At 51.5% G+C, this 26,344-nt stretch overlaps 3 protein-coding genes across 4 annotated transcripts; 2 read left to right on the plus strand and 1 right to left on the minus strand.

Annotated features, from left to right (window-relative positions):
• IK (IK cytokine, down-regulator of HLA II) lies at positions 6–15,207 on the plus strand. 2 transcript variants are annotated; one of them, XM_005661744.3, is made up of 20 exons: positions 7–155; positions 620–686; positions 4,617–4,709; positions 5,163–5,222; positions 6,028–6,195; positions 6,331–6,445; positions 6,880–6,950; positions 7,046–7,092; positions 8,221–8,384; positions 9,639–9,747; positions 10,077–10,116; positions 10,275–10,488; positions 10,993–11,011; positions 11,486–11,564; positions 11,828–11,908; positions 12,160–12,217; positions 14,336–14,424; positions 14,624–14,732; positions 14,898–14,932; positions 15,016–15,207. In XM_005661744.3, the coding sequence occupies exons 1-20, from the start codon at positions 140–142 to the stop codon at positions 15,041–15,043; spliced, it is 1,662 nt and encodes a 553-aa protein (XP_005661801.1). In that variant the 5' UTR covers positions 7–139; the 3' UTR covers positions 15,044–15,207. The 2 variants fall into 2 exon arrangements, 1 of the variants encoding a protein (XP_005661801.1); XR_001307243.2 differs by having other exon boundaries at positions 6–155; positions 14,624–14,932.
• Positions 17,339–23,557, plus strand: WDR55 (WD repeat domain 55). The gene is made up of 7 exons (XM_003480931.4): positions 17,339–17,640; positions 21,776–21,876; positions 21,958–22,045; positions 22,147–22,326; positions 22,422–22,521; positions 22,604–22,773; positions 22,855–23,557. The coding sequence occupies exons 1-7, from the start codon at positions 17,450–17,452 to the stop codon at positions 23,177–23,179; spliced, it is 1,155 nt and encodes a 384-aa protein (XP_003480979.1). The 5' UTR covers positions 17,339–17,449; the 3' UTR covers positions 23,180–23,557.
• Positions 23,398–26,279, minus strand: DND1 (DND microRNA-mediated repression inhibitor 1). Its single transcript, XM_003124043.4, has 4 exons — positions 26,025–26,279; positions 25,806–25,923; positions 24,969–25,430; positions 23,398–24,323 (listed from the first exon to the last, which is right to left on the minus strand). The coding sequence occupies exons 1-4, from the start codon at positions 26,046–26,048 to the stop codon at positions 23,866–23,868; spliced, it is 1,062 nt and encodes a 353-aa protein (XP_003124091.1). The 5' UTR covers positions 26,049–26,279; the 3' UTR covers positions 23,398–23,865.

A 26,344-nucleotide genomic window follows, 5' to 3' on the forward strand; every position in this document is an offset into this window, starting at 1 on the left:
TGCGGCTGGTGCGGATTGGCTCGGGGACGAAAGGCACTGTGGGTGGACGCCTGAGGTGCATTGTGGGGAAGCGCCAGTCGCGCCTGTGTTGTTGTCGACTCTTCCGTTGTTGTTGTTGGGGTTGAAACGACGCGACGAAATGCCGGAGCGAGACAGTAAGGCTCGGATCATCTGCCCTTTCTTCCCCGCGGGGACTCGGGACACTTGGAGCATTATTTTGGCCTTAGAGTTTAAGCTGGGTGTGCGTGTGTGAGGGTGTAGTGAGCCTGGGAGCTTGGCGAAGCAGCCGGGCCCCGAGCGAGGCCGGGCAGCTCCAGCTCTGTTCCTAAATCTTGTCCTTGGTCGAAGCTACGACCGATGAGTTTTATCTGTGAACCACCCCGAATCCCCATCACTTGATTTTCGCTTACGGTCATTTATCTTCCGGGTAGTAATCTTAGATGTCATCTTCAGGAAGTCTCTGCTCATCCTGCATCATTGGATTGAGTTGTCATAAGTCACTAGATTGTGAGCAACTTGCCATGAAAACACGTGTGTTGTTCACATCTAGGTCCCCAACTTTTGCACAGGACCAGACACGAAGGAGATTAATTCAATTAATGTTAATTCTTTTTCTTAGGCGAGCCGTTCTCTAACCCGTTGGCCCCAGACGGCCATGATGTGGACGATCCTCACTCCTTCCACCAGTGAGTATTTTATGTGGAACCACGGGAATGAGCTAGTTAATGAGTAAAGTGATGGTGGTGATAATGAAAGAACTCTGAATCTTTTGTCAGCAAGGATGGTCAAAAAATTGTATCACTTGCCCCTTTACCTCCGCAAACTGTAGCTGGATCAGGCCAACCACTTGCCTAAGTCTACTAGAGGGGAAATTATGGCAGGGAGAGTGCTAGTTTCTTTTATGTGTGTATGTGTCTTTTTAGGGCCTTAGGGCTGCATCTGCAGCATATGGAGGTTCCCAGCCTACGGGTCAAATTGGTTTTGGCTATACCCACAGCATGTGGAAGTTCCCAGGCCAGGGATCGAGCCTGTGCCACAGTAATGACGCAAGCTGGTTGCAGTGATAACGTCAGATCTTTAACCCACTGTGCCACAGAAGAACTCCAGAAAGTGATAGTTTTCAAAATTGATGTTTAATTATACATTATATAGGAATTAATTCTTCTAGAAAATTAAAACATCAGAGTAAGGATAATGTCCTTGACATCCCCAATCCCAGTGCCTTTCTTAGAGGTAACCGCCATTACCTTTTTTACATGTATCTTTCCTTCCTACTCTTTTAAAATGTATTTATATACATGCATTCATATCTGAGTAAAACACATTGCTTTGTGAGTTAAAATATTAAAATTAAGCAGTGTGGGGTTCCCGTCGTGGTGCAGTGGTTAACGAATCTGACTAGGAACCATGAGGTTGCGGGTTTGGTCCCTGCCCTTGCTCAGTGGGTTAACGATCCGGTGTTGCTGTGAGCTGTGGTGTAGGTTGCAGACGCGGCTCGGATCCTGCGTTGCTGTGGCTCTGGCGTAGGCCGGTGGCTACAGCTCCGATTCGACCCCTAGCCTGGGAACCTCCATATGCCGTGGGAGTGGCCCAAGAAATAGCAAAAAGACAAAAAAATAAATAAATAAATAAAATTAAGCAGTGTTATATTGTATAGATATCATTTTGCCACCTAATTTTTTTTTCCCCTTCTCATTATCTTGGTGGTTATTTTCATTGCCGTGACAAGGATTCCCTCCTCACCACTCTCCAAAGCTTCTAATTTCAAAAAAATTTTTATTGAAATATAGTTGATTTAAAATGTTGTGGGAGTTCCTGTCATGGCGCAGCATAAGCAAATTTGACTAGGAACCATGAGGTTGCAGGTTCAATCCCTGGTGTTGCTCAGTGGGTTAAGGATCTTGCATTTCCATGAGCTGTGGTGTAGGTAGAAGACACGGCTCAGATCTGGTGTTGTTGTGGTTCTGGTGTAGGCTGGCAGCTACGGCTCCGATTAGACTCCTAGCCTGGGAACCTCCATATGCCGTGGGTGTGGCCCTAAAAAGACAAAAAGACCAAAAAAAGAAAAATAAATAAAATGTTGTGCTAGAAGGCTTCTCTTTTTGACCTGGCCTTCTGAACCTAGTTTTAGCAAAGGATCCTGCCTGGTTATGGACAATTCCATCCATCAATCAAGGAAATCCAATCATTCATCTTTCCTTGTTATCTAATCAAATTCCTCTTCCACCCCTCTCTTAGATGTCTAATCGAGTAATTTTCTATACATTCCCAATTGTCCCTATGTAGTCAGAGTTGAATTAATTTTTTTCTTTCTGCCTTTCTTACTCCCTCCCTTCCCTCCTTCCTCCCTCCCACCTTTCCTTTTCTTTCTTTTCATCGCCGAACGAATGCTGGCATTTTTTTGTGTGTGTGTCTTTTTAGGGCCACATATGGAGGCTCCCAGGCTAGGGGTTGAGCCAGAGTTATAGCCGCTGGCCTGTGCCAGAGCCACAGCAACTAGGGATCCCAGCCGCATCTTCGACCTACACCACAGCTCATGGCAACACCGGCTTCTTAACCGAGTGAGCAAGGCCAGGGATCAAACCTATGTCCCCATGGATGCGAGTCAGGTTCGTTAACCACTGAGCCACAATACAACTCCTTATTGTTCTTTCTGTCTTTATTAAAGTATCGTTGCAGTTTCCATCATGGCTCAGCGGTTAACGGTTAACGAATCTAGCATCCATGAGGATGCAGGTTTGATCCCTGGCCTTGTTCAGTGGGTTAAGGATCTGGCGTTGCTGTGAGCTGTGGTGTAAGTCGGTCACGGCTTGGATCCCATGTTGCTGTGGCTGTGGTGTGGGCCAGCGGCTACAGCTCTGATTCGACCCCTCGCCTGGGAACCTCCATATGCCGAGGGTGTGGCCCTAAAAAAAAGCATCATTGATTTCCAGTGTTGTGCCGATTTCTGCTGTACAGCAAAGTGACTTAGTCCTACATACATATACATTCTTTTTAATATTATTTTCCGCCACGGTCTATCCCAGGAGACTGGATATAGTTCCTTGGGCAGAGTTGAGTTTCAGTCCCTCTCCCCTTTTGGGTATTTTTTTTTTTTTAATTTATAATGATTTTTATTTTTTCCACTATAGCTGGTTTACAGTGTTCTTCAGTTTTCTACTGTGCAGCAAGGGGACCCAGTCACACATACAAGTATACATTCTTTCTCACATTATCCTGCTCCCTCATAAGTGAGTAGACATAGTTCCCAGCACTACACAGCAGGACCTCTCCCCTTTTGCAGTAGTCTTATTACAGTACTTTTGAATGAAAGTCCTCCTTGTGGAAACCTAGCAGGATTCTTTGCTAAAACAGGCCAAGGAAGAGACCTCATCAGAAGAGGGCTCAGAGGAACCTTAACTACAGTTCGGTCAAGGAATGAGACCTCATCACTGTACAGTTAAGATTACCCCTTACGGAGTTCCCGTCGTGGCGCAGTGGTTAACGAATCCGACTAGGAACCATGAGGTCGCGGGTTCGGTCCCTGCCCTTGCTCAGTGGGTTAACGATCTGGCGTTGCCATGAGCTGTGGTGTAGGTTGCAGACGCGGCTCGGATCCCACGTTGCTGTGGCTCTGGTGTAGGCTGGTGGCTGCAGCTCCGATTCAACCCCTAGCATGGGAACCTCCATATTTCGCGGGAGCAGCCCAAGAAATAGCTAAAAAGACAAAGAAAAAAAAAAAGATTACCCCTTAGACCATCCGTGCCGTCTTCCCACATTTGCGAAACACTAATAGTTTATTTAGTGTCCAGTTAATGGATGTTTGGGGTGTACGTTGTTTCCAAGTTTTTATTATTTTTCGAAACTGCTATTGAGCCTTTTTTTTTTTTTTTAATTTCGGCCACTCCCTTGGCATATGGAAGTTCCTGGAATCCGAGCCACAGCTAGTGTCATTGTCTAGTGACAATGCTATACCCTTAACCCACTGAGCCACCAGTGAACTCCATGATGGAACTTTTTTTTTCCTTTTTACTTTTTGGTCTTTTCTAGGGACGCACCCACGGCATATGGAGGTTCCCAGGCTAGGGGTGGAATCGGAGCTGTAGCCCCCGGCCTACGCCAGAGCCACAGCAACGCAGGATCCCAGTCGCATCTGCAACCTACACCACAGCTCACGGCAACGCCGGATGTTAACTCACTGAGCAAGGGCAGGGACCAAACCCGCAACCTCATGGTTCCTAGTCGGATTCGTTAACCACTGCGCCACGACGGGAACTCCTCGTTCTTGATTTATCAAACTTTTTTTTCAGCCACACTGTGACATATGGAGTTCCCTGGTCAGGGATCAGATTCAAGCCACAGCTGTGACCTACAGCAACACTGGATCCTTAACCCACTGTGGTGGGCCAGGTTTTGAACCTGCCTAACAACCCCCCAGAGACACCACCTATCCAGTTGTGCCACAATGGGAACTCCAATTTATCACACGTTTTAATTGTTAAAACTGTGATGCATTAAAAGCGCCATGCCTTTGTTTTAATTTGTATTTCCCTGAGTTCTGGTAAAGTGAACCATATTTTTTATACTCCCTTTTCAATTCTTACTGGGTAGTAATTTTTTAAACCTTTGCCTTCTAGATCAAAACTCACTAATGAAGACTTCAGAAAACTTCTCATGACCCCAAGGGCTGCCCCTACCTCTGCACCGCCCTCTAAGTCACGTCACCATGAGTAAGTTCTGGGGTGATCTAATCTGTCTTTCATCTCCTTCCTGCAGAAAATGCATGCAACTTGATGTCTTTGGTACTGGAAAGCTACTTCTTCTTTGAAGTCCATGGTTTCACGTCTCTCCCTTTGGAGAGTAAAGCTCCAGGAAAGGCTGGGATGCTATAGGGATGTCACTTCTCCTCAAAGTATGTTCCATGGACCATTTGTACTAGAGTTGCTAGATTTTGGGGAGGTGGGGATATGTGCTTTTACTAGGCCTGCAGGTGGTTGTGATGCTTCCTAAAGCTTGAGAACCACTCACCTACAGATAGTGACATGGGTTGCTCCCTCACTGAAAGTGATCAGCTGTTCCTTTTGTCAGTATTCTAAGCCTTTCTTCAGTCTTCAGGGCCATGTCTTGGGGTTTCTGGGGCCGTGGCACTATTTTTGCTCTCAGTGAATTTCTTTCTTCTCTAGAATGCCACGGGAGTACAACGAGGATGAAGATCCAGCTGCACGGAGGAGAAAAAAGAAAAGGTGAAGGAGGGATGGAGGAGGGTTAGGTTTGGTGGTGGAGAGTCTGGGGGACAGGAGAAGGGGCTCGTTAGGAGGCTGGAGACTGAAGTTTCCATGTCCTGAGGTCCTCTGCATTCATAGCGGAGAGGAATGCTATTTAGAGTGGCAGTTTATGGGCTTTGGAGTCAGCTCGTGGTGTTTCAGTCTCATCTGTACCGCTTTCTAGCTGGAAAACCTTGGACATCCTGCCTCACCTCTCTAACCCTCAGTATTCGCTTGGGTAGACTCTCCATAGTGATAGTAACTTTTATCTGGTCGTCCTGAGGATCAGCCGTGACAGTCCATGTAAGCATGTGCCTGGCACGTGGTAACCACCCAGTAAGTCTTGGCTGCCGTCCTCGTCATTGTCATTGCTGTCATTTATCTGATGCTAAGCTTCTTGGACCTGGTTCTTTGCTTTTTTCCTCTCTTCATGAGGAGGACTGGCAAGGGATGATGTATTTTCAGGTGAAATGTAGGTGATGAGAATCCAGATGCCTTTCTGGGTGCCATATGGGCAGGTCTCATACCTGTAGAGACTCCGTGATGTGGAGCTGGGTGACATTAAAGGATTCTGAAGTGACGCGTGGAGTGTCCTGAGGTGGCATTAGAACAGTGTATCTGAGCTGGAAGGGGCTGTGGTGGTGCTCTTGTGGCCAGCGGTTCTACGGGGACGCGTCTTGGGAGAGCGATTTGGAGGAAGGGATGGGGACGCAGCCGGGGACAGACCTGCTGACCCCGGCGTAGCAGCCGGTGAGCCTCCCGCGTTGCCTTTCCCCGCTCACAGTTACTACGCCAAGCTTCGCCAACAAGAAATAGAGAGAGAGAGAGAGCTGGCAGAGAAGTACCGGGACCGAGCCAAGGAACGGCGGGACGGCGTGAACAAGGACTATGAGGAAACCGAGCTCATCAGCACCACGGCCAACTACAGGGCAGTGGGCCCCACCGCCGAGGCGTGAGTCCCCGGGGGCCCAGCGGGGCCGGGAATTCCTCCCCCCGCCTTTCCTCCGCTCGGGAGCGCCGCTTCCCGGGCCAAGCCACTGCCAGACGCGCTCGGCCCCCACGAGGACGGTTCTCTTCGGTTTTGCAGGGACAAATCCGCCGCGGAGAAGAGAAGACAGTTGATCCAGGAGTCCAAATTCTTGGGTGGTGACATGGAACACACCCATTTGGTGAAAGGCTTGGACTTCGCTCTGCTTCAAAAGGTGAGCCTTGTTCGGGCCTCCTGGGGTGCCGAGTGCGCTCGGGTGGGCCTTTCGGGGTGAGGAGCCAGACCGCTGTTGGTTCATCTCATCTGGAAGGATGAGCAGTAGCCCCTGTGTGGACGAGTCGCTCGTCATCCTTCACGTCTCAGCCTCGGTTTTCTCTTCCTGGGGGAGGCTTCCCTGGTCACCCAGGTATGGCTAAGGCCCTCCCACTCCTTCCCTCCCCCTTGCTGCTCTGCTCTTCTGCTTAAAGCAGTTACCACACTTTGTCGCTTAATTGTGTCCTCTGTCTGTCTCTCTTGCTGTAAGCTCCATTTGGAGCTTCGTCCTGCTTCGTATGGAGTTCTTGGTTCCCGGCGCAGTGTGGCGTGATGGTGTTTAGTAAAGCTTCGTAAAGTGGATAGAGGTCTAAACCTTAACTGCTTTCCTGTTAGGTACGAGCTGAAATTGCCAGCAAAGAAAAAGAAGAGGAAGAACTGATGGAAAAGCCCCAGAAAGAAACCAAGTAAGTCAACAGGGAGAGCGTAAAGTTTAAAAAAAAGAGAGGGGGCCTAAAGCAGGAACGTATTCAGCAGAAACATGTTCTTTTTGTCTTTTTAGGAAAGATGAAGATCCTGAAAATAAAATTGAATTTAAAACACGTTTGGGTGAGTATAGAGTTTCCACACTAGTGGCTGTGCATTCCTGATGAATTGTGTGAAATTTAGTGCTCTGGGAAAGCCATGCTTCCCTTTTCCCTCAACCTACTTTTATCTCTTTTTTGCCCTTCAACCATTTAGTTCTCACAAAATACTCTAGCAGAACTCAGATAGGGGCTTAGGTATTTTGTATATATTCTGAATGTCTCCTCTGTTAGGTTGGAAGCTCTTTCAGATTAGGGCTTATCCTTTAAGGGAGGTAGCATGGTGGTGATTAAAAAATTGCCCATGGAGTTCCTGTCGTGGCACAGCGGAAACAAATCCAACTAGGAACCGTGAGGTTGCGGGTTCGGTCCCTGCCCTTGCTCAGTGGGTTAAGGATCTGGCGTTGCCCTGAACTGTGGTGTAGGTTGCAGACACGGCTCGGATCTGGTGTTGCTGTGGCTGTGATGTAGCCTGGCAGCTGTAGCTCCATTCAGACCCCTAGCCTGGGAACCTCCATATGCCATGGGGTGTGGCCCGAAAAAGACCAAAAAAAAAAAAAAAAAAAAAAAAACAGCCCAGAATCAGAAAGCTGTATTTAAATCCTGTGATGAGTCACACTAAGCGTGTGATTTTGGGTGCAACCGCCTCAACCTCTCAGCTCTTGTGCGTCCACTTAGCAGAATGGGGTTGACATTCACCCCATGGGAGTATTAGGATGAAGAGAAATTACATGCAACGTGCCTGTCACACTGAGCATGTAGTAGAGCTGTTTTCCCCTCATCATCAGTGTTACCTTAAACTTGATCCTCCTCCACCTAGTGCCCTTGAGAAGGCAGCGCAGGAAGGGTGGGTGAGAGCTTGGGCTTTGGAGTTAAATGGCGGGGGTCCCCGTTCTTTGTTCTGATGCTGGGTGGCTATAGCACTTGCGGTAGTTAAATGACTTAGTGGCGGTCAATCACTTAATGCGAAGCCAGGGTGTTGTTTTCAGCTAAAAGAAGGTAGCGATCACCTCACTGGGCTCTTGTGAAGACTGAGGGACGGGAACCACGCACAGCACTTGGCATGGGGGCCGCCCAGAGTAGCCACCTAGTAGACGGCCGCTGTTACTGCAGAAGGTTCTCACTGGCGCCATGCTGTGCGTTCTCGTCGCAGGCCGGAATGTTTACCGAATGCTCTTCAAGAGCAAAGCGTATGAGCGGAACGAGCTCTTCCTTCCGGGCCGCATGGCCTACGTGGTGGATCTGGATGATGAGTACGCCGACACAGACATCCCCACGACCCTTATCCGCAGCAAAGCTGATTGCCCTACCATGGAGGTGAGTGTGCCGAGAGCTGAGAGCCTACCGTGTGAGCCTCAGACCTGGGGATCAGCCTGGATTCTGCCCCGGCCTCGTTTACCACATTTACCATAACCCATCACCAAGTCCTGCCCACCTGTAACCTCCTAATCGCAGCTGAATCCATTCACGTCTCTCTGTCTCCGCCAATGACATTCCACTCTAAGCCATTATCTCTTGCTGGAACTATGAAAAGAGGCTCCTAATTGGTTTCCCCAATTCCACTCTGGTTCTCTTCCAATAGTCTGTTTTTATTATTGTTAATATACATGCCGTGCCCACAGCATTTGGAAGTTCCATGGCCAGGGATCAAACTCTAGTCAAAGTAGTGACAATGCTGAATCCAGCTGTCATCTGAATGAATTTAAAACATTTTCATCACCCCCAAAAGAAACCCTGTACTCTTTAGCCATTTCTATTCCCTCTGTCTTTCCATCCCTCCTTCCATTGTGATTTTTACACAACATGCATTTTGGTCTCATCATAGTTTAGATACTTTCATTGCAGCCTCTTTTTACCATGCTTCCCTGTTTGTTCTCCAGTCATGCTAGCTTTCTCTATTTCTCTCTCTCTTTTTTTTTTTTTTTTGGCCACACTATGGCATATGGAATTTCCAGGCCAGAGATCGAATCTGAGCTGCAGTTGCAGTCTTTTTTTTTTTTTTTTGCAGTTGCAGTTACAGTCTTTGCCACAGCTGTGGCAATGCCAGATCTTTAATCGCCTGCACCATAGCAGGAAGTCCATCTTGGCATTCTTTCTTTCTTTTTTTTGGTCTTTTCTAGGGCTGCAACCACAGCATATGGAGGTTCCCAGGCTAGGGGTCTAATCGGAGCCGCAGCCACCAGCCTATGCCAGAGCCACAGCAACGCCAGATCCGAGTCGTGTCTGCGACCTACACCACAGCTCACGGCAATCCCGGATCCTTAACCCACTGAACGAGGCCAGGGATCGAACCTGCAACCTCCTGCAACCTCCTGGTTCCTAGTCAGATTCGTTAACCACTGCGCCACGAGGGGAACTCCCACCCTGGCATTCTTGCACGTACTAGATTCACTTTTGACCCAGGGCTTCGTGTGCTGTTTCATCTGTCTGGAGTGTCCTTCTGTAAGACCTCCTTTCCCTGTCTTCACCTCGTTACTTCTAATTCATCCTTCAGTTTGTTAAATAAATGACTAAATAGGTGAAGGAGTTTCTGCTCACTGGGATAACATTCTCTCTTCTTGGGATTTTCAGGCCCAGACCACACTGACCACAAATGACATTGTCATCAGCAAGCTCACCCAGATCCTTTCCTACCTGAGGCAGGGCACCCGCAACAAGAAGCTCAAAAAGAAAGATAAAGGTAACCTGGGGGGTTGGGGAGAGAGGCCTTACCCCAGGTGGAACATTTGAGGATGGAACCACGGTCCCTTGCAGCTTTTTGTCTTCAGGTCATTGGGAGGTTCCTGGGAATCAGCGAAAAATGGGAGCAGGGGAACTTTGGCAAGGAGAGGGTTACATCCAGGTTGTACTCGCCTCAGCCATCCAGGAAGCCTTGGTCAGCTTAGAGGCATGAGACCAGGCAGCATGGGCGGCTTTTGGGGTCCCATCTTCCCAACAGAAGATGTTTAAAGGGTCACGGAGAGCATGGTGGGGCTGAGCATTTTCCCCACTTCGCTCTCTACGTTACAGGGAAAATGGAAGAGAAGAAACCCCCTGAGGCTGACATGAAGTAGGTATCCTAGCCCCAGCCCCTGGGTTGAGGGAGGAAGGGCCTCTGGGTTTCTTGTCTTTGGCACCTGGGGAGGCATTGGTGTGAGTCTGGAGAGATGGCTGGGCGAAGTGGAAGCCCGCGTGTGCTTTGTCAGCTGGGGATCTCTCTTTTCCTAGTATATTTGAAGACATTGGGGATTATGTGCCCTCTACAACCAAGACGCCTCGGGACAAGGAGCGGGAGAGATACCGGGAACGGGAGCGTGATCGCGAAAGAGACAGAGACCGTGACAGGGAGCGGGAACGGGAGCGGGAGCGGGAGCGGGACCGAGAGAGAGAAGAAGAGAAGAAGAGGCACAGCTACTTTGAGAAGCCGAAAGTGGATGATGAGGTGAGGTGTGACCCCGGGTGCCAGGGGGAGGACCTGCCCATCTCTGTGCCCGCCCAGCCAGGTACAGGACCCCTCTGTTATTCAGGTGCCTCCTGGCTCCATAGCAGCCACTGGGTCGTCTAGGGGAGGAGCCATCCTGGAAATGCGGACACATGGTGGGGCGGGAAGTTGATTCAGACTTGGGGAAGAGGAGTTCCCACTGTGGCTCCGCGGGTTAAGAACCCAACAGAGTGTCTGTGAGGGTGTGGGTTCAATCTCTGGCCTCACCCAGTGGGTTAAGGATCTGGCTTTGCAGCAAGCTGCTCCATAGGTTGCAGATGTGGCTCAGATCCCACATCGCTGTAGCTGTGGCATCGGCTCCAGCTGCAGCTCTGACTCGACCCCTAGCGGGGAACTGTATACTGCAGTTGCGGCCATAAAAAGAAAAGGAAAAAAAGATTTGGGGGAGGGATGAGTGGGCATCTCTCATGGTGGCACTCACTTCAGTTTCTGTTTTCTTTCCAGCCTATGGATGTTGACAAAGGTGAGTGGTACCCATGGCATCTCGCATTGGCTGCGGCAAACCTGCTTTCCTCTGGGCCGAGAGTCTGACCCAGAGTTCAGAGCTGCCAAGGGTGGGTCGGACGAGGGGTACTTCCTAGTTCTAGGTTCTTGAAAGACTCCTGTCTTGCTTTATAGAATAGACAGAAGATGAGTCTGGAGGGCTTTCTGTCTTCTTGGGCAATGGCAGGGCATATTTGGTCTGTTAGATGTAATTCTCCCAGCCGGGAGGCTCTGTGGACCTGAGGCAGGTTGAACAGACAATGTTCCGGAAACACTACTGCGTCTTAAGCAGCGTAGCTCACTGTGAGTTGGAATTATATTAAAAATTTCTTAGCTAAGAGGGTTCTGTTGCTTACAGAATGTTCATATGCAAGTCATAGGTGGGAAAGGTGTGGTGGGGACGAGGTTGTACATTGTTTATTTCAAAGTCTGAACAGACTTCTCTTTCCCTCAGGACCCGGATCTGCCAAGGAATTGATCAAATCGATCAATGAGAAGTTTGCTGGATCTGCCAGCTGGGAAGGCACTGAATCATATCCTTTATTTAAATATGTTCCTGAGTTCTAGACAACCATTCTCCCTTCATTCCAACTCCACCTGCCTCCCTTTTGTGAGGGAGGTCCCTTTGGTGCTGAATTTTGATAAGGTGAAGTCATGCCTTGCCCCTTTCTCAGAGGATCCATTCACGTTCACAGCCCTCTCCTTAAAGTTTTCATGTTGGGGCTTCTAGCCCTTGGCCCTTTCCTGTTTGAAGTATTTCTGCTATTGTAGAATTATTTTCTTTAACATAGCATATGCTGAAGAAGCCAGAAGACAAGAAGCAGCTGGGAGATTTCTTTGGCATGTCCAACAGCTACGCCGAGTGCTACCCAGCCACGTATGTGAGGCTCTTGAAGAGGGGAGCCGGGGGTGATTGCTGAATGAGTCGGGGGAGGGGAAGTGGGATGGAAATTTGCTTGGCTGGGACCCAGGGGTACTTCTCCTGGGTAAAGTATTATGTTAGGCTCTGAGTGCGAGGTCTAAGAGGGATGGTTCTTTCTAGGCATATAGCCTCTTGGTGGGTAGATTTCTGGAGAAAGCCTAAGCGGCCGGGTCTGCACCATTTGTTTAACTGTTGTTTCTCTTTAGGATGGATGACATGGCTGTGGACAGTGACGAGGAGGTGGATTATAGCAAAATGGACCAGGTGTGGAGCTGGAAGGATGGGTGGGGGCAGTTATTCTTGAGCACATATCCGCTTCCCTATGTTTCAGTTCCTAGGTCTCACCTTCCTTCAGCTGCAGCAGTGGGAGCAGCAGCATTGTGGGGTCTTGGGCAGCTTAATTGTTTGTTTTTTTTTTGTCTTTTCTATGGCTGCACCCGCGGCACATGGAGGTTCCCAGGCTAGGGGGTCTAATCAGAGCCACAGCCACTGATCTACGCCAGGGCCACAGCAACACCAGATCCAAGCTGCATCTGCGAGCTACACCACAGCTCACGGCAATGCTGGATCCCTAATCCACTGAGCAAGGCCAGGGATCGAACCCACAACCTCATGGTTCCTAGTCAGATTTGTTAACCACTGAGCCACGATGGGAACTCCTTTTTGTTTGTTTTTGCAGCTTAACTGTTCTGAAGCAGCTGTACAAAGTCAAAGGAGATGGGGCCAATAAAGTGCCAGGCTTTGGAGTTCCCTTGTTACTCAGGGAGTTAAGGATCTGGCATTGTCACTGCTGTAGCACCGGTTCGATCCCTGACCTTGGAACTTTTGAATGCCATGGATGTGGCCATTTGAGGCAGTAAGCCAGCCTTAGTGCAGATGTAGCCAGAGCAGAAGGAATTTCAGTTTTTAGCCAGGATTTACATTTTTCTTGAAGTCTCAAACAAAAACACCAACAAACAGTAACACCATTAATGGTGAGGAAATGTCATCTGTTTTTTCCTTGTTCTCTCTGTACTGCAATACTTAAGAGCTTGGCTTAATTCTGTCTTGGAGCCTTGCTTAACTCTGGTTCTGCCAGGTACTAGTTTTGTGACCTTGCCAACTTACTTTACTGTTTTTTTTTTTTTTTTTGTCTTTTGTTGTTGTTGCTATTTCTTGGGCCGCTCCCGCGGCATATGGAGATTCCCAGGCTAGGGGTCGAATCGGAGCTGTAGCCACCGGCCTATGCCAGAGCCACAGCAACGCGGGATCCGAGCCGCGTCTGCGACCTACACCACAGCTCACAGCAACGCCAGATCCTTAACCCACTGAGCAAGGGCAGGGACCGAACCCGCAACCTCATGGTTCCTAGTCGGATTCGTTAACCACTGCGCCACGATGGGAACTCCCCTTACTTTACTGTTTATTCCTCAGTTTCTTCCTTAGGAAAATGGAGAGAACTATAGTTCTTGTCTCTCTCTCTCTCTTTTTTTTTTTTTTTTTTAGGTCCATATCCACAACATATGGAGGTTCCTAGGCTAAGGGTTGAATCAGAGCTATAGCTGCTGGCCTGCACCACAGCCACAGCAACTTGGGATCCGAGCTATGTCTGCAACCTACTCCACAGCTCACAGCACTGCTGGATCCTTACTTAACCCACTGAGTGAAGCCAGGGATTGAACCTGCATCCTCATGGTTACTAGTCAGATTCATTTCTGCTGAGCCACGACAGGAACTGCCTTGCCTCTTTTTTAAAAAGATTATTAAACAGTTTGTTTTATGAATAGAACAAAATTAATAAAATGATTAGTGTAGAGAGCTAAACTTTCAAAAAAGACAAAACTTCCTTTTAAGACGAAGATGATTCAAGAAGCTAAAACAGGAGTTCCTGTCGTGGCGCAGTGGTTGAAGAATCCGACTAGGAACCATGAGGTTGCAGGTTCAATCCCTGGCCTTGCTCAGTGGGTTAAGGATCCAGCATTGCTGTGAGCTGTGGTGTAGGTTGAAGACACGGCTTGGATCCTGTGTTGCTGTGGCTGTGGTGTAGGCCGGCGGCTGTAGCTCTATTAGCCCCTTAGCCTGGGAACCTCCATATGCCATGGTTTTGGCCTTATAAAAAGACAAAAAAAAAAAAAAAAAGCTAAAACAGAAGATACCAAATACACATCCATATATAGTTCTCTCTTAATAGATTTTTTGAGGGAATTAAGTAAGATACTTGTTTCATGTTCAGAATAATGCCGGGGCCATAGTAAGTACCTGTGGTAAACACTGTTACTTAGGGTAGGATTTGTGAATGATAAAACCCGGGATTCTGGGAGAGCCTGGCTTTAATCAGAGGGCTGACATTTCTTTTCCACTGACATCGCTTCCTTCCTTGCCCCCCATCCTGTCCTGAAACAGGGTAACAAGAAGGGCCCTTTAGGCCGCTGGGACTTTGATACCCAGGAGGAATACAGCGAATATATGAACAACAAGGAAGCTTTGCCCAAGTGAGTCTTGGTGCTAAATACAGCCAGGAGTGAGGAGGGGGATGGCGGTGGGGTGGACCAACGCATAGCAGGTTAGAGGGGTGGTCTGGCTAAAACATCGCCACTAGGTTCTCTCCGCATGGGGTCCTCTGGGAACACTTTGCTGTTGCTATGCAACCTCTGATGCCTTCTTCCCTCAACTGCTGGCTTTTCCCCTCAGGGCTGCATTCCAGTATGGCATCAAGATGTCTGAAGGGAGGAAAACCAGGCGCTTCAAAGAAACTAATGACAAAGCAGAGCTTGATCGCCAGTGGAAAAAGATTAGTGCGGTTAGTGGGACTGGTTCTGGGTGGGAGGGCTTCAGCTGGGAGGAGACCCTGGCCCACAGATTCAGGAACAGTCAGGGGCTGGAGAGCCATGGAAGTAGCCCACCTTGGGTCTCAGGTGAGCTTAGCTGGCAGCATAACTATTGACTCCAACTGTACTTTTTGCAGATCATTGAGAAGAGGAAGAAGATGGAAGCTGATGGGTGAGCAGCGTTATTCTTACTCTTGGTGGGACTCATGGGAATTGCCTAGTGTATTGATCTTATGCTTATTTCTCCTACTGCAGGGTTGAAGTGAAAAGACCAAAATACTAATCTCTGGTTCCAACTCCAAGAATAATCTCCCCAAGGATTTTTTCCCCACTGCTTGCTTTCTACAATTCCAAAAAACAGTTGAAAGATTTTTGTGTGTGTGTGTGTGAATGTATATAAAATTTCATTGTGTAATCTTTTGGTTCCATTAAAATTGGTTAACCTGTTGTCTTATCTTCTCTTTGTTGAGGGCCCAGATGCACCATGAGGGCTACTAATTCCACCGATTGTACAGAAATCAAGTGGAGGAAGTCAGTTCAGTCCTTTCCTGAACTGTGGTTCTAGATTCCTATGCAGTATGTATACTAGCCAGGGTACCCCATGGCGAAGGAAGACTGACCCTCACTTATAGGCAAGGGATGGACAGAGGAAGCTAAGGATGATTGGTCTTAAATGTCAGACTCATCTGGGCCCATCTGGGGACCTCGTCTTAGGGCAGAGTTTCCCTGGGAATTAGGATCAGCCGAGTGGGCTGCCAGTCTGATCCCAAGGTTGTACAGGATGGGCTCTAGGTGACGGCACCTGATGCGAAACACTCCTAGGAACAAAAACCTTTTACAAGGTAATGCCCTCCTGGGATCTTTGGTAATTCTAAGCAGCTATCACTGCTTACCTGGCTGAAGGGGAAGTACCTGGGGAATCCCTGTCTTAGACCAGAAGGGTTCAGTGCCACTCAACCACTGACGAGTTCGCCGAGGCCCAGGGGGGCTCCCTGGCCTCCAAATCACCCATCCCCACCCTTTTTTCCCTCTCTGCTTATTGCCAACGATTTGGTTTGGTACTCGCCAAGGGTCACCCCTTCTTTCTGGCTTGGATCCATAGCTGCCTGTCCTGACCTGTGGGCTTACTAGATTCCAGGAATGTCAGATGGCCACCTTAGCCACCGCCTTTGGTTACTTTCACTTGGATAGGGCAAGGGCTTTTTCAGGAAGCCACTTTGTGCATGGCACATAGGAGGCTGAAAATGGGCCCAGTGTGCAATAGCACCTAGGATGGAGAATATCAGACAGTACGTGACACCCTGCATGGTTGTAGGCAGCAGTCCCAATTAAAAAAAAGGTCCCAGAGATGTGGCTCAGATGAAGGTACTAGGACTGAGACTTTATCAAGAGGTTGACAGCCAGTTTATCTTTTTGTCTTTTTTTTTTTTTTTGTCATTTCTTGGGCCGCTCCTGCGGCATATGGAGGTTCCCAGGCTAGGGGTCGAATCAGAGCTGTAGCCGATGGCCTAGGCCACAGCCACAGCAACACGGGATCCGAGCTGCGTCTGTGACCTACACCACAGCTCACGCAACGCTGGACCCTTAACCCACTGAGCGAGGCCAGGGATCAAACCCGCAACCTCATGGTTCCTAGTCAGGTTCATTAACCATTGAGCCATGACAGGAACTGACAGCCAGTTTAAAATAAGTTTCTGCAAGTACCACCAAGCTTTGCGTAAGTGACCAAGATTCTTTTTGGCCACATTGTGAGGGATAAAGACTTCCAACATCACACAAGGGACTTTGAACCTTTCTGAGGTCTCCAACCTAAATTCTTTCACCTCTCTAAGGGGGTTGGCATCAGCATGTAAGGTGCCTTAGGCTTCCTACGATGTGAGAAGGTTCTATTCAGACAGGAGTTCATGCTCCTCCTTTCTTGCCCCACCATACAGTGCTCTCATCTTTGTGGAACCTCTGAAAACCAGAATGTCCAGAACGTCAACGGTCGTGCCCATTTTTCCTTTTTAGCTACCTCCTTGTCAGCTCTGAGGACTGTGCGCTGGCCCAGTCCCACTGAGGGTCTGCAGCAAGTCACCACACAAATCTCTTGAAAGAACCGAAAGACAACCTGAAACATGGGTGATAGTAGGAACGGCCGGGGGCTATTGCTTTAGCCCCGAGGATGAGGACTGACGGCTCAGGTTAGGCGTGTGCGCGGGCTGCCTGCTGTCTACTACCCGCGAATGTCAAGTTCTCTCGGCGTAGACTCTTGTTACTTACTGACCAAACTGGCTGCGGCTTGTCATGGTCTTGACAAGCTGGCGAGCCCTTTTCTATCCCGAGGGCAGGAAGTCATCTTTACTGCCGGAACGAAACTGTCATCATTGATCAGAATAAGAGAAAGGAGTTTAACGCAGTTCCCAGCTTTATGTGAGTCACCAAGGAGGGAGACTGACGGTTGCGCAGCCTGACAGGCCCTGGAACCCACTCCGTGGCAACCCACGGAATAGGCTACAGGCGAGTCTGGCTCCTAGGGTCGGTTCACCCACCAGTTGCGTCCCGCCCCGCCTTTTCCGGGTCATGGGGAACGTCACTTCCTGCCCGGCTCTCTAACCCGGAAGTGGTGCTCCGGGCCACTCCTCCCGCCGTGTGTCTAGTTGTTGTGGGCTCACTGGACAGTTGCTGCGCCGCTCGCATCCTCCGGTTCATGGATCGCACGTGTGAGGAGAAGCCCACGGACGAAGTGAGCGACGAGGAGGACCCCGACTCTACGGAAGCCCCAGCCCGGATCCGGGACACTCCGGAAGACATTGTGCTGGAAGCTCCAGCCAGTGGGTTGGCGTTCCATCCCGCCCGCGATCTCCTGGCGGCTGGGGACGTGGACGGGGACGTGTTCGTGTAAGTGCGGGGCAGGGCTGAGGGCGTGGTCAGCGTGGAGAGTCCGGGGCTGCAGTATCTGGAAGCTCCGCAGGGATGGAGCTGGGAGGAGGAGAGAAAGTTACAGTGAGACTAATTTTACCAGACTCAGTCTTGTCCAGTTCGTTCAGTAACATTCGGCTAAGCAAGTTACCACACAAATCTCTTGAAAGAACTGAAAGACAGAGTGCCTGGAACGTCCTGACGGAACCTGGACAAATAGGCGGACTAGTAGGCGTTCGGGACACTGTTTTTCCCACCACAGTATTGTATTGATCCTGAAACAGGACCGAGGGTGCCCTTGCTTTTGCTTCTTGCCCACTTTAATTCATCTTTTAAAACAGATCTGACCACCTCACTTCTTTGATTAAAACCCTTCAATAGGAGTTCCTGATGTGGCTCAGCGGGTTAAGAACTAGACATAGTGAAGGAGAGAATGGGAGTTCGATCCCTGGCCTTGCTTAGTTGGTTACGGATTTAGTTGCTGCAAGTCACCAATGCGGCTTGGGGAGTTCCCGCCGTGGCTCAGTGGAAGCGAATCTGACTAGGAACCGTGACGTTGCGGGTTCGATCCCTGGCCTCTCAGTAGGTTAAGGATCCAACGTTGCCGTGAGCTGTGATGTAGGTCGCAGACACGTCTGAGGTGCAGCCCTGAAAAGCAAAAAACAAGCAAACAAAAACAAACCAAATGCAGCTTGGATCCTGGGTGGCATAGGCCAGCAGCTGCAGCTTCAATTTAACCTAGCTCTGCAGGTGCGACCCTAAAAAGAGAAAACAGCAACAACAGCAACCACCCCCCCCCACACACACAGTTCTTTGATAGCTTGCCTTTATTCATCGTTACCCTTTTTTTGGGGTGGAGGGGCTTCGCTGAGGCAAGCCTAAGTTCCGAGGGCCAGGTTTCGAACCCGCAACACAGCAGTGACAACTGCCAGATCGGTGACCTGCTGAGACACCAGGGATCTCCTCATCCTTTCCTTTCCTTTCCTTTTTAATGTTCCCTGAAGCCTCAGCTCCTTTGCACATAATTTCTTCTGTCTGGAAAACTCCTTTGCCTCCCTTGCACCAATTGTACTTGAGTTATTAGTGTGTCTTTATTCTTTCAATATACTCCAGACTAAATTGTTAGGTGCTCCCTTGGCACCAAATACTTTTTCCTTATAATTTGTGTGTGTGTGTCTCTTTAGGGTCACACCCACAGCATATGGAAGTTCGCAGGCTAGGGGTAGAATCAGCTACAGCTGCCAGCCTATGCTACAGCCACAGCAACGCAGGATCCCAACTGCGTCTGCGACCTATACCATAGCTCACGGCAATGCTGAATCCTTAACCCACTGATCGAGGCCAGGGATCGAACCCGCAACCTCATGGTTCCTAGTCGGATTCGTTAACCACTGAGCCATGACGGGAACTCCAGTAAATTTCTTAACAGTGTGTAATCATATATTTGTTTGTGTAATTATTTGAATATCATCTCCTCGACTAAAAAATGTTTAGTGGAGGTCACTGTCTTGATGAGCTAGTGGTTAAGGATCTGGTGTTGTCACCGCTGTGACTCTGTTTCCATCCTTCTTCTGGGAACTTCCACATGTGGTAGGTGCGGCCAGAAAGTTTTTCAAACTTTTTTTTTTTTTTAATTTATTTTTTTGTCTTTTTGTCTTTTGTTGTTGTTGTTGTTGCTATTTCTTGGGCCGATCCCGCGGCATATGGAGGTTCCCAGGCCAGAGGTCGAATCGGAGCTGCAGCCACCGGCCTACGCCAGAGCCACAGCAATGCGGGATCCGAGCCGCATCTGCAACCTACACCACAGCTCACGGCAACGCCAGATCGTTAACCCACTGAGCAAGGGCAGGGACCGAACCCGCAACCTCATGTTTCCTAGTCGGATTCGTTAACCACTGCGCCACGACGGGAACTCCGAAACTTTTTTGAGGTTGCCCCAAAATAAAAATAACTTTCATATCATGTGTGATGCACTCTGACATTTTTTCTCTCTTTTTTAACGCTGCATCCATGGCATATGGAAGTACCCAGGCCAGGGATTGAATCTGAGCTGAGACCTTCATCTCAGCTGCTTCATCTCAGGGATTGAATCTGAGCTGAGACCTTCATCCAGCTCTTAAGTTGGATCCTTAACCCACTGTGCCACAGCAGAACCCCCAATATTTTCTGGTTTATTCTGTCATTACTGTGGGCACACAGAATATGTTGATTGCAGGTCACTAATGGTTCATGACTAGAATTTGAAAAACGTCTGGAGTATAATTTGCAGCCTGTTTAGTTCTCCATTTTATCTTTTGCTTCTTGCCCAGGGTGGGTGCTCAATACATGTTTGATTTTGAATAAAAGATGTAGGCTGGAAGCAGCGGAAAACCACTGAAGGCTTTAACCAGGAGAGTTGTGCAATCAGATTTACCTAATGAATTTAAGTAGGGCAAGTTAATTTCTCTTTTTTGTTCCTTACTGTTGGCATTCACAAGTCCCCAGGCCAGGGATTGAACCCAAGGCACAGCTGTAACCAGAGCCACAGCAGTGACAATGCCAGATCCTTAACCCACCGAGGCACGAGAGAACTCCTGTACTTTCATCTTTGAAATGGGAACAATAGGAGTTTCCGTCGTGGCTCATTGGAAACTCGGATCTGGTGTGGCTGTGGCCAGTGGCTACAGCTTCACTTTGACCTCTAGCCTGGAAACCTCCATAAGCTCCCGGTACGGCCCTAAAAAGACAAAGAAAAAAAAAGAAAGAAAATGGGAACAATAGGAAATACTTTGCAGTGAGCTTTGCTCCTTCTATCCATATTCTATCCATATTTTCAATGCCTGGTACTCGGGAGTCACCCTGGACCCCCAACTACCCCCCCCCCAGTTTCAGTTTGTCTCCTCTTCCCTACTTTCAGCCATTGCCTTCTGGAGGCCTCTAATCTCCCATGACCATTCCAGAATGGTGTGGTTCCTTTTGCCCCCAAAGGATTCAATTCAGATTTATGCTGATCAACACGGTTAAGGATTCACTTCAGACTTCCTGGTCGCCATGCTTGTCTCCAGCCCATCTTTTCAAATTCAGCCGCTTCATTCTCTTGCCCCTTGAATCCTCATTGCTTATCTCTGCCCTGGGAGGGACCCTGACATCTGCCTCCAGTATCTGCGCCTTCTTCTCCGCCAGGTGAACTACTTATTCTTCATGGTCCCTTAGCTAGCTTCCCCGGGCTCTCTTCGCTTCCCAGGTAGTCATTCAGTCTGCGACTGTTATTAAGCAGCCTTTTCACGCTGGGCGCGAGGCACCAGGAAAGAGCAAGGGTTCAGGAGGCCCAGTTCTGCCTCAAGCAAAGCGCTTATTCATTTGGCGCCTTCCGAAAATGTGCTGAGGCAGCACCGGGGATGGTCTCTGGACAGGCACTTGCCTCGAAGCCGGTACCGCCCTGCTTCATCTCCATTTTCATCCTACCGCTGTTTCAGTGTGTGGCCACAGTAGGCCGTAATTAATTGGGGCCTTCTCTAGGTCCCACAGACCTGGAGACTTATTTGACTCGTCTTTACATTCCAACTTCTGGGCTGTTCTTCTGTTATTAACTCTTTCTGGACCTCCATAGTGATCTCGACCTAATCTTTCCTCAGGCTGGGGCTTTCAGGGACGATGTGGGGGGCGTGTCACATCACAAAAACGTATTTTGAAAAAAAAAGACCTATGGGGAGTTCCCATTGTGGCGCAGTAGAAACAAATCTGACCAGGAACCATGAAGTTTCGGGTTCGGTCCCTGGCGCTTGCTCAGTGGGTTGGGGATCCGGCATTGCCGTGAGCTGTGGTGTGGGTCACAGATGGGGCTCGGATCCTGTGTTGCTGTGGCTCTGCTGTAGGCCGGCAGCTGTAGCTCCGATTGGACCCCTGGCCTGGGAACCTCCATAGCCGTGGGGGTGGCCCTTAAATAAATAAATAAAGCAAAAGAGACCTAAAATGGGAAGCTTGTTGAAAACGGGACGATGTCACTAGTAATAAGCTCCTTGGGCTTGGAGGTGCCCACGCAGGACCAGGTAGGTGGAAGACGGCTGGCTGGTCTCTGCACTCCCACGCGAGGTGTGGGTCATTCACTGTTCTTCTGCGCCCCCCCCCCCCACAGCTTTCGCTACTCCTGCCAAGAGGGAGACACCAAGGAGCTCTGGTCCTCAGGTCACCACCTCAAGTCCTGCCGTGCTGTCGTCTTCTCCGAGGATGGGCAGAGTGAGTGTCGGGGAAGGCAGCCGGCAGTGCGGTGGGAAGGGGGCCACGGGCAGCACGGTGACCTGGGTGTTTTCCTCCCAGAACTCGTTACCGTCTCCAAGGACAAAGCCATCCACTTTCTAGATGTGGAGCAGGGCCGACTGGAAAGACGCATTTCCAAGGCTCACGGGTAAGGGGAAGCCAACTGTGTGTTGAGATGAGGGGTAAGGATTGATGGGTACATCGTCGCCAGGACAAAGGTGACCCCAAAAGTTCTGCATCTGTCTCTAGTGCCCCCATCAACAGTCTGCTGCTGGTAGATGAGAATGTTCTGGCCACTGGGGACGACACAGGTGGCGTTCGCCTCTGGGACCAGCGGAAGGAAGGCCCCTTGATGGATATGCGGCAGCACGAGGAGTACATCGCTGACATGGCCCTGGATCCAGCCAAGAAGCTGCTGCTGACAGCCAGGTCAGGCCTCCGAGCCGCAGCCCTCCCTTCCCCGTGTTAAGGGTCTCCCCCAGCGGAGGCTCCAGCCAAGCCTGCTGCTCTGCTCTTCTCCGCAGTGGAGACGGCTGCCTCGGCGTCTTCAACATCAAGCGACGTCGGTTTGAGCTGCTCTCCGAGCCTCAGTCTGGAGACCTGACCTCCGTCACGCTCATGAAAGTACAGCGGGGTAGGCTGGGACGGGTGTGCTAGGGACCCGCTGTGACGTGGCTCCACACTCAACGTTTGCCGTTTTCTGCAGTGTGGGAAGAAGGTGGTCTGTGGCTCCAGCGAAGGTACCATCTACCTCTTCAACTGGAATGGCTTTGGGGCCACAAGTGACCGCTTTGCCCTGAGAGCAGAGTCCATCGACTGCATGGTTCCAGTGACTGAGAGTCTGCTGTGTGCTGGCTCTACCGACGGGGTCATCAGGTGAGAGAAGCAGGTGGCCCTCGGGTCCCAGGAAGGGCAGACCTAACCAGCCCATCCCAACACTCTCTTCTTTCTGCCCAGGGCCGTCCACATCCTGCCAAACCGAGTGGTGGGCAGCGTGGGCCAGCACGCCGGGGAGCCTGTGGAGAAGCTGGCCCTCTCCCACTGTGGCCGTTTCCTGGCCAGCAGTGGCCATGACCAGCGCCTCAAGTTTTGGGACATGGCCCAGCTGCGAGCAGTGGTGGTGGATGACTACCGCCGGCGCAAGAAGAAGGGAGGGCCGCTGCGGGCGCTGAGCAGCAAGGCCTGGAGCCCAGATGACTTCTTTGCAGGACTGAGGGAGGAGGGCGAGGACGCCGCAGCTCCGGTGCAGGAGGAGGAGGAGAGCGAGGACGATAGTGACTGAGGGCATGGACTGAATCTCAGGATGGTTCTCAGGGGGCAGCTCCTGCTTCCTGGGCTCGACCCCCAGAGGCTGGGAACTTAAAACACCCTATTGTGCAGAACCTGAAGATGCAGAGGCTCAGGACTCACCGTGATGTGAGGACATACTTGTCCTGTAGCAGCTGCTCTCCACCAGTGTAAGGCAAACCCACAGCTGGGGCAAGACAGCACAGACGCAGGTGTACACCAACCAGGGGTTTAATATAAATACAACCAGCACAGAAAACTCAAAAGCTACACGTACACCAAAACCAGAATGCCAAGTGGCAGGGGCCAAGGCAGGCTTCTGACCCTTTGGCTCAGCCAGCCCCCAAATAAAAACATCAGAAAAGACAAAAAATAAGCAAAGATTCATGCTAAGCTTCGGGAAGAGGCCAGAGGGTGGGTGTGTATGTGTCACACACAGAACAATCTTGGGGTCAGCCTCTGGGCTGGGAGGGGAAGGCGAAGTCCCTCCCCACAACTTGGTCAAACCTAGTTGCCCAGAGGTGCATGGGGGCCCTGTCCCAACCAAGAGGCTGTGTCAGGCCCAGGGCAGGGCCCATGCTCCTCGCTTCTTGGGATCAGATGGTGGCTGCCCAGGCCTGCTGGGCCAGGGACTGACACAGGCTCTGCTACTTGCTCAGGCTGCCTACGGAGAGGATGAGGTCACTGCTGAACCATGGTACCTGCCTCAGCCACAGCGGACCGCAGGAGGCTGGCCCCAGATTCACTCAGCGTCTCCAAAAGCCGCGCAGACACAGCCTCCTTGGCCACCTCATGCCCATCCTGCCCATCTGAGGCCAGCACCACCCAGATGAGGCCACTGAACGGCACTGGATGCCCAGGGATCACCACCTGGTACCAGAAGTGGTGCCAGGTAGCAGGGCCTGTGCCCAGACACTTGGTGAGGAACACTGGGGTGCCCAGCTTCATCCGTTGGCACAGCAGCTGCAGGGCGGCCCGAGCCCCTTGGGACTCTAGCTTGTCCCTGGCCAGGGCCAACTGGCTGCCCTCAGACTGTAGGCACCGCAGCGATGGACCCATGAGTTGCTGGCGGAGCCGCTGCTTCAGGTCTGGCTTGAGCCACTCCACTGCCACCTGCTCTCCACAGAGGTGTGACTGCCCTGCAGGAAAAAGGGGGACAGGTCGGGTCTAAGCCCTAGGGCCCAACATCTCCCCCACCCACGTGCACCTCTGTGAGTCCTTTGGAGCCACACAGGCCTGTTTAATTTCCAGCAGCCCCATGTCCTGGTGGTTGGATCTCAGGCAAGTTAAATAACTTCTCTAGGACTCATTGTGCTTATTTACAAAAGAACCATAATACCTACTATCTTCAGTTTCCCTGGAGTACTGGCCGAGGCAGGCTCTGACACCTCATAACCATCACAATAGCTAACCTTTACCTTGAACACTAGCCGAGAACTAGAGAATGTGTTAAGTGCCGATCAATTCTCACAGCTGTGTGAGGAAATAGCTTAGCTTCGGTGGTGGGCAAGAGGTAGGCTCAGCTGGAATGCCTTGGGCAAGCGAGTGTTTTAAATATCTAAAGAGGAAGAGCATTCTGTGTTCAGCTTAGTTAAGCGGTGGTTGGCAGCATCAGTGGAGATTCAGGGGGAGGTCAAATAGTTTCCGTCGCCCCTTCGGGTGGGCCTGACCCGAAGGCCTGGCAACTAGAACCCGCGATGCCAACCTATGCTCCAGTGCAAAGGTAGAATGTCCGCAGAACGTGTCTGGCCCCAACCAGCGACCCCCGCAGTCTCCACCCCTACCTTCCACCAGGGCCTTTTTGGCCATGGCTGCGGCGCGGTGGGAGCTGAACTTGAGCAGCGCGATCTGCGCGGGCGCCGGCCCGGGGCTGGGCAGCAGCAGCGCCTCCTGCAGGCCGGGCCCCAGCGGCTGCAGCGCGAGCAGCAGCGCGCGGCGGCTCAGGCCCGGCGGCAGCCCGTCCACGCTCAGCTCGCACTTCTCGGTGCTGCGGCACACGAGCAGCGGGCAGGACGGCCGCAGCGGGTGGTTGTGCAGCGTGGCGATGGCGGCCTGGGCGCCGCGCCGCGAGCTGTAGCGGGCGTAAGCGAAGCCGCGGTTCAGGCCGCTGAAGGTCATCATCAGGCGAAACTCGTAGAGGCGGCCCACGCGCTGGAACAGTGGGATCAGCTGGTGCTCGTACACGTCCTGGGGCAGCCGCCCGATGAACACCTCCGACCCGGCGGGCGGCGGGCTGCCCACCCATCCTGGCGGAAAGGGGTGGAGAGGGGCGCCGTCACCCCCCCGGAAGGTTCTGAGGACGCGGCTCAGGGACCCGGCGTGGGAGGGGTAAGTCGTGCACGTCCGTGAAATGGGTACAACCCCACCGGGCCGCTGGTGTTAAGTAGGTGGGTGACTTGAGCTAACAGCGGGGAGGGCACCTTAAGGCAGGCTTCCTTCCTCGAGGGGGCGGGCGGCTTGGGACCCACGGACAAGAAGTTCATCTGCTTGGGGCGGGGCCTGCAACGGGTAATTCGGGGTTCCTGACGGTGGCGCCCAGCCCCTCCCCCAGGCGCCGCGGGTCGGGGCCGTCGAGGCTGCCTTAGGCGGCCCCGCAGGCGAGGGGGCCGGGACTAGCATACCTGGCGGTGGCCCGCCGTACTTCCTCTGCCCGTTCACCTGCACCAGGCGGATGCCCGTCTCCCTGACCCACGCCTCCAGCGCCGCCTTGTTCTCTGGATTCACCCTCTCACACCACAGCTGGGGGGGAAAGGGCAGGTTGGAGGGGCGGACCGCCGCGCCCGCCCCACCTCGCGGGGGATGCCGCGGACGCAGCGAGCCCCGGGCAGCCGAGCACTTACCTCACACTCCCGCTTGGACTGCATGGCTCTCCCGCCGGCTCGCCCGTGCCCCCTTTATAACCTCCGCCCTGTCGGCCTATCTGGAAGCTTCCCCACGCCTCCACCCCCCCAGGCGCTCATTGGCTCAGGGCACGACCCCGCCTCTCAAGGGGGTGGGGGGACCCGCCGCACGTGCGCCTCGGGAACCTCCGACTCGCAGGTGGAAGCCGGAGACCCCGGCGGGTGGGTCTCCGGGCGGCCCCACCTCCTAGGAAACGGATCGAGAGGCCGCCGCAGCGCGGACGCCGGAGGCGAGCCCGCCGGGCCTTCTCTAAGTGACG

The sequence above is a fragment of the Sus scrofa genome, chromosome 2 (genome assembly GCF_000003025.6).
Source record: "Sus scrofa isolate TJ Tabasco breed Duroc chromosome 2, Sscrofa11.1, whole genome shotgun sequence".
Classification (NCBI taxonomy): domain Eukaryota; kingdom Metazoa; phylum Chordata; class Mammalia; order Artiodactyla; family Suidae; genus Sus; species Sus scrofa.